At 33.9% G+C, this 5,694-nt stretch overlaps 1 protein-coding gene across 1 annotated transcript; it reads right to left on the bottom strand.

Moving 5' to 3' along the window:
- Positions 1–706: 706 nt before the first annotated feature.
- On the bottom strand, positions 707–2,220 carry LOC102616037 (protein TORNADO 2-like). Its single transcript, XM_006484747.4, has 2 exons — positions 1,518–2,220; positions 707–1,267 (listed from the first exon to the last, which is right to left on the bottom strand). The coding sequence occupies exons 1-2, from the start codon at positions 2,016–2,018 to the stop codon at positions 953–955; spliced, it is 816 nt and encodes a 271-aa protein (XP_006484810.1). The 5' UTR covers positions 2,019–2,220; the 3' UTR covers positions 707–952.
- Positions 2,221–5,694: the final 3,474 nt, after the last annotated feature.

Genomic DNA, 5,694 nt, shown 5'->3' with positions numbered 1-5,694 from the left:
TTTTCCCTTTGCTGAAACTTTATAACTCTACCTTCCACTCTTTATTTCTAATTTTCCCACTTCACTGACTAAATTCTAAGGCTTCTATTTTCTAACGTAAATGTTTACATGAGGATATGTCTCTAATCCATTCATACACATTTGGATTTAATGAGTGGACCAAAGAAAATGCACTGTACTGCAGTACTGCTCTTTAATTATCTTCATGTATAGATAGCCCACAATAACAAATTCATGGGGACACGAAATTATTGATCACATCTTCTTTATTTTATTTGCTTACGATCTATTTTCACATCATTAGGGCACGCCCTTAATTATTTAAAATCTTAAACATAAATAAATATATGTGAACTATCCTTATCACATTCTTCATCAAACGCAGTACTTTGGTTTGAGATCACATTGTTAAATCATAATCCAATAGCTGTCTGCATAATGCATGATCACATGGCCCATTTCCTAGACTTGTGTGCATGCATGCTGAAGCATAGCTGTTATCAAGCTATAATATACTTGGTCATGGCCAATGGATCAAGTAGCAGTTAAAGAGTAATGTTAGGATTCTTTATATTTGAGTCTGAGTGGATGTAGCTGTACTCATAATAGATTAGTTATTAATATTTTATATAATGTGACGATTATAAATAATTTCACCCATTATCAACTGAGACTAAATTCAGGCTCGAATGATTGATCGGAACGAAATCTATACCCTTTTCTCTTAAAAAGCAATCATTCAAAAGCAACCCAACTTTCGGCGCCCTGCGCAAATCACGCACGCACAGCTCAAGATTATGTCATCATCAAATCAAACACGAGTCAACACTAAACAAGAATACGATCTTAAACAAATTCATAAAGCTTATTGTCAAAAATAACAATCCAAACCAATCCCCAATTACACTAATATCAAGATCAAGAAAGTTTGCAGGTAGCTAGCAACTAGTATTTACGTGTAAGTGCCTTGCTTGTACTTGCGAAAGAGGTCTTCAGTTTTGTCATTCCTGAAGGCACAGCATCCAATCAAATAAACCAATATCAAAGCAACAAGAGTGACGATCAATATGATATCTACTCTTCTCCATTCCTTTTTCAGATTAGCAAGTAATCCTGCTTTGCATGAATCACAGTTGTAGCAAAGCTGTATCTGGTCATTGCTCCACTGCAAGCAATCCATGTCCGCAGCATTGTTAATTGGACTTATCCAATATGTAGGGTTTACAAATGTGTACCCACACTCTGTCGGAGGTTTACAGCACCCCGACTGTAAAGAGAGAGAGAAAAATTGTTAGAGAAACCACTTAACCAAACGATTAAGTTGATGGATAAGAGTCCAATAACATATTATCTAGGACATCACGTGAAGCGTGTATAATACATAAGGCAGAAAGAAAATTGAAGAAATTATTGGACTTAAGATAAGGGATAACGGTTTAGTAATAATATTTAAGCCAAATCTTAATTAATTTGTTTATAAGAAAAATATGAACTGAAAATTAACTTAGTTAATTTACCTGTAGAGGGGTAATATCATGTGCATTGAAGAAATCCTGAGCCATTGTATAACTCTGGTTCAACTCAGCACACATCTGGGTAGAGCTAAGACAGCTTTTGATCCGATCCCATTTGTAAGAGCTTCGAACTCTTCTTCTTAACCAGCCAGAATAATCATCGAGGCGATATTCTAAGTAAGCTCTACTGGGTGGAAGGTGGCCTGAGCCCTTACTGGTAACCATGTAAATGAAAACAACCAAACAAGCCAGCAATATTATGAGAATTAGCATGGCAACGAGGTAGAGTATAAGGAGCCAGGGGATGCGCCAAAATCCTCCTATAAAGCCTGCTAGAGAAACAACCAAAATCAAGACGCCCAAAACAATGACTGGCCATTGCAGAAGCTTGACACAAGAATTGTCTGGCTCGGTTGCAAGCCAGACTCCGGCACCGATGACTGGGATTGAGAGAAGAATGGCTACGAAATTGATGGCTCCCATGACATTGCTGCTTAGTGCCATATTTTTGTATATAGATCTTCCAGTGTTTTGTTTCGGTTATTATAGAAATATTGATTATGAAATGAAATTTACTTGAGAGTAGAAAAATGTGCTACATAATAAGAAAGAAATACTACTGCTTTCACTTTAGGATCCGCCACATGACAAAACACCACTGATCCGTAGTCACACAAGTTTCACTTTTGTCATAAAGCCCACCGAGTTTTGTTCATTCTCTTGCATCTACATGAAAGCTACTAAAAGCAAAGTAAAAATAAATTTTAAGTTGTGTTTTGGTCTCCCAAGTCTAATCACTTGAGTGCAACTTTTTGAAAAGGTACTTATTCCAATTTGAAATAATGAAAATTTTGACAAATTTCTTTTAAGTCAGTGCTGTTGTTGCAGGAATATTGAAAAGGAAAATACTTGGTATCTAGAAGGGTGAGAGAAACATGACATGCTGCCGTTTCACTCCCAAAATTTCTCGCCCTTTTTTAATTAAAAAAATTAAAATATTAATAAAAAATAATAAAGAAAACATAATCTTATCTGCTCCTTACTCCATTTTTGTAACTCTCTCACCATCTCTGTCAAGTATCTCTCTCTCTCACTGTCTCTCACTATTTCACCATCTCTGTCAAGTATCTCTCTCTCTCACTGTCTCTCACTATTTCACGATCTCTCTCTCACTCACACACTCCTTTTCATGATCTGAAATTCTCTGGCCTTCTGCAACTCTTACAAGAAATTAACACTTTGGTTCTCACAAGGGCAAATTGGTTTTTTTGGGAATCTATTAATTAGAACCATTAATTACTTTAATTTCCATAAATTGTAATGACAGTGCAAATGCATCTGGTTGTGACAGCAAAGGGCCAGCTTGAAGTATTAAATTTCATCAGCTATTACTGGAAAATGCTTTGAAGATAACTTGCTTCTTCCTTTGCTCGACTACAAATTCAAAATTCTTAGGAGTTTTCCATTGTTGTCACAAACCAAGAAATTGTAAAATACACGGCCCGATTCTTTGGCGATGACCATCTCATCGTCGGCGGTCGTGTCGTCATTGTCACTGGTCTTGCTCGACCGAGATAGTGAGAGAGAGGTCTGTTAGTGAGAGAGAGTTGTAAAGATGGAATGACATAAATGATTTTATTTTCTTTATTATTTTTTATTAATATTTTAATTTTTAAAATTAAAAAAGGCGAGAGATTGTGGGAGCGAAACGGCAACATGTGTTGCCGTTTCTCTCGTGCTTCTCTCGCCTTTCTCGATTTTCTCGATGCCCAGCAGCACACTATTGAAAATGTTAAATATCACTGTTCATTGGCCATCTTTTTTTGGCCTAATTCTTATCTATTAGGCTGGCATTTTATGTATTTTAGTTATAGTTGGATTATTGGCAGGTGGGTATTTTGGCTTTTGTTTCAGTTTTTTTATGGTTTTATGGCTTTGGTTAAAAAATAATTTCGATTCGATTTAGTTTGAGTTTGTATTTCAATTCGATTTTAGGTTGTTAATTTGGGTTTGAATATAGTTTAGGTTACTTAATCAGGTCGGTGTTAATTCGGGTCAAATTATTAATTCAGGTTACATCTTCTTATTGTGTCTATTAGAAAAATACTTGCCTTTGTACTTGAAATAGAAAATGACTCTCTTAGATGTGGCTATGGCTAAGCAACGGGTTGTTTCCCTAGGATTTTTATTTAGATATGACAAAATCATACACACTTTACAAAAATATGATAACTTTTATTTAATTAAGTGTCCGTGACATTTTGACGGGCTGTAGTCTAAAATACCATTATCATCTCCAACAAAAGCATGGGCTCAACACTTTAAAGTATTATCAAACACTTACTAAAATCACCATCTTCTCTAAGTAAAATTCAACTCGTTTTAAAAAATTCTTCAACAAAATCTTTATACACTATTCTTATTGTTCTAAGAAGCTACATTGTCTTCAACATTTATTATAAGGGTTAGTTTTTATGTTTACTTAAAATTAAAAGTATTGAGTGCTGTTATTTAGGCTTTTTTAAAGGTAAAATGTGATCGATTATAGTTAAATGTACATGTTATTTATCATTTTTTAAAGAAATTTATTGTGTTTGATCTATAATAGTTGAGTTTGTTACATTCATGGTTCTAGATCGCGTTCTTGACTTCTCTACTTCTAGACTTTTAGACCTCTAGGAAAGGTTATAAGTTTGGAAGTCTAGAACTTAATCCTAAAAGTCTAGAAGTTTTAACAGATTATTTTTGTTAATATTACTATGTTTCACATGATTTTTAGGTAAATGGATTTGGTATGTATTATTGTCTTGCACAATGTTGAATGGATTAATCAAATCAATAAACACAAGTTCAATCCCTTAGCCACAAAAGGAATAATGGTGCACCTTCTTCAACATATTCACAATTGCTTGAAAACATAACTCAGACTATTGAAATTGGTATTTCAAAATATGAAATTATTATGAAGTTCAAATGCAATTCAACAAATTTGGTGCCACTTGTGGAAATTATCTTAGATGATGACGTCCATGAAAATCTTAATGGTATTGCATATAGAAAACCTTCTTGAGGCACATATCAACGTAGGTTCACTACTCCTATACTGCGAACAAATTTGAGTGGAGAGGATAATCAACATTTTAATAGTTTGTAGGAGGAGAGTCAGACCTATCCAATATTTAAACCATCAACATTTTCTAAAGAAAGTGTAAAAACTAATCGAAAGGATGTTATCAGTCCCAAACATTTCTCTACTATATCTCATTTACCATAGGAAAATGTGCCCACTATTGAGCCCATAGATGAGTATGAGATCGATCCAAACATCAACAATATTTATATGCTTAGAAACATAATCAGTTTTCTTGCAAGTAGTAACACTATGAGTACTAATGATGCATATCATTGTATTGACAATATTATAAGTAATGAATTTATAAGTGACAGTGATGGTTTTATGAAAAATGAGGTGTGCACATCAAAAGAGAAGTTGCAAGTGAGACTTTGTAAGCTTGCTTTGCAAAACTATTTTCAATTTAAAATAGTTAAGTCTGGAAAGAATATTTTGATTGTTACTTGTATAGATAATAATTGTCATTGGGGTATTCGTGCTACAAAAATAACGGATTCAAGTTATTTTTAAATTCAAAAGTATCGTAATAGGCATAAATGTTCTTTTAGTGAATAAAAGAGATCGTCAATAAGCATATGCAAAATTGATTGCGCCATACAGTTAAACACAAATTTAAAGGTACTTTATCAACATACAAAACAAAGTAGATTAGACGAGACTTTCAAAAAAATTTCAGCTATGATATTAGTTACCATGAAGCATGTAGGCAATAATGCATGCAGTGACACTTGTCAGGGGTTCACTAGCAACATTGTACAAGTTGCTCTTGACATACTTGAAAATGGTTGAAAATTAAAATGTTGGTTCTTATACTCTCATTGAATCTGTTGGTTCAAATCACTTCAAGTATTTATTTATGGTTATTGGTAGTTGTCTGAAAAGGTTCAGTTGGCTATTAGACCAGTAATTGCAATCGATGGCACATTTCTGAAAGGAAAATATAAAGGAACCATGTTTGTGACTTTATGCATGGATGGTAACAATCAAATATATCTACTTGCATTTGGTATTAGTGATAGCGAGGATGATGCATCATGGGAAGCAAAA

The sequence above is a fragment of the Citrus sinensis genome, chromosome 4 (assembly GCF_022201045.2).
Source record: "Citrus sinensis cultivar Valencia sweet orange chromosome 4, DVS_A1.0, whole genome shotgun sequence".
Taxonomy (NCBI): domain Eukaryota; kingdom Viridiplantae; phylum Streptophyta; class Magnoliopsida; order Sapindales; family Rutaceae; genus Citrus; species Citrus sinensis.
The sequence above is the reverse complement of the archived record's forward strand: the minus strand, read 5'-3'. Positions and strand labels throughout refer to the sequence as shown.

Excerpts from the sequence above, each read along its gene's own strand:
- LOC102616037 (XM_006484747.4), bottom strand. The coding sequence starts at position 2,018 with ATGGCACTAAGCAGCAATGTCATGGGAGCCATCAATTTCGTAGCCATT. Across the intron at positions 1,268-1,517 it reads ATGATATTACCCCTCTACAG|TCGGGGTGCTGTAAACCTCC; the intron begins GTAAATTAACTA and ends CTCTCTTTACAG.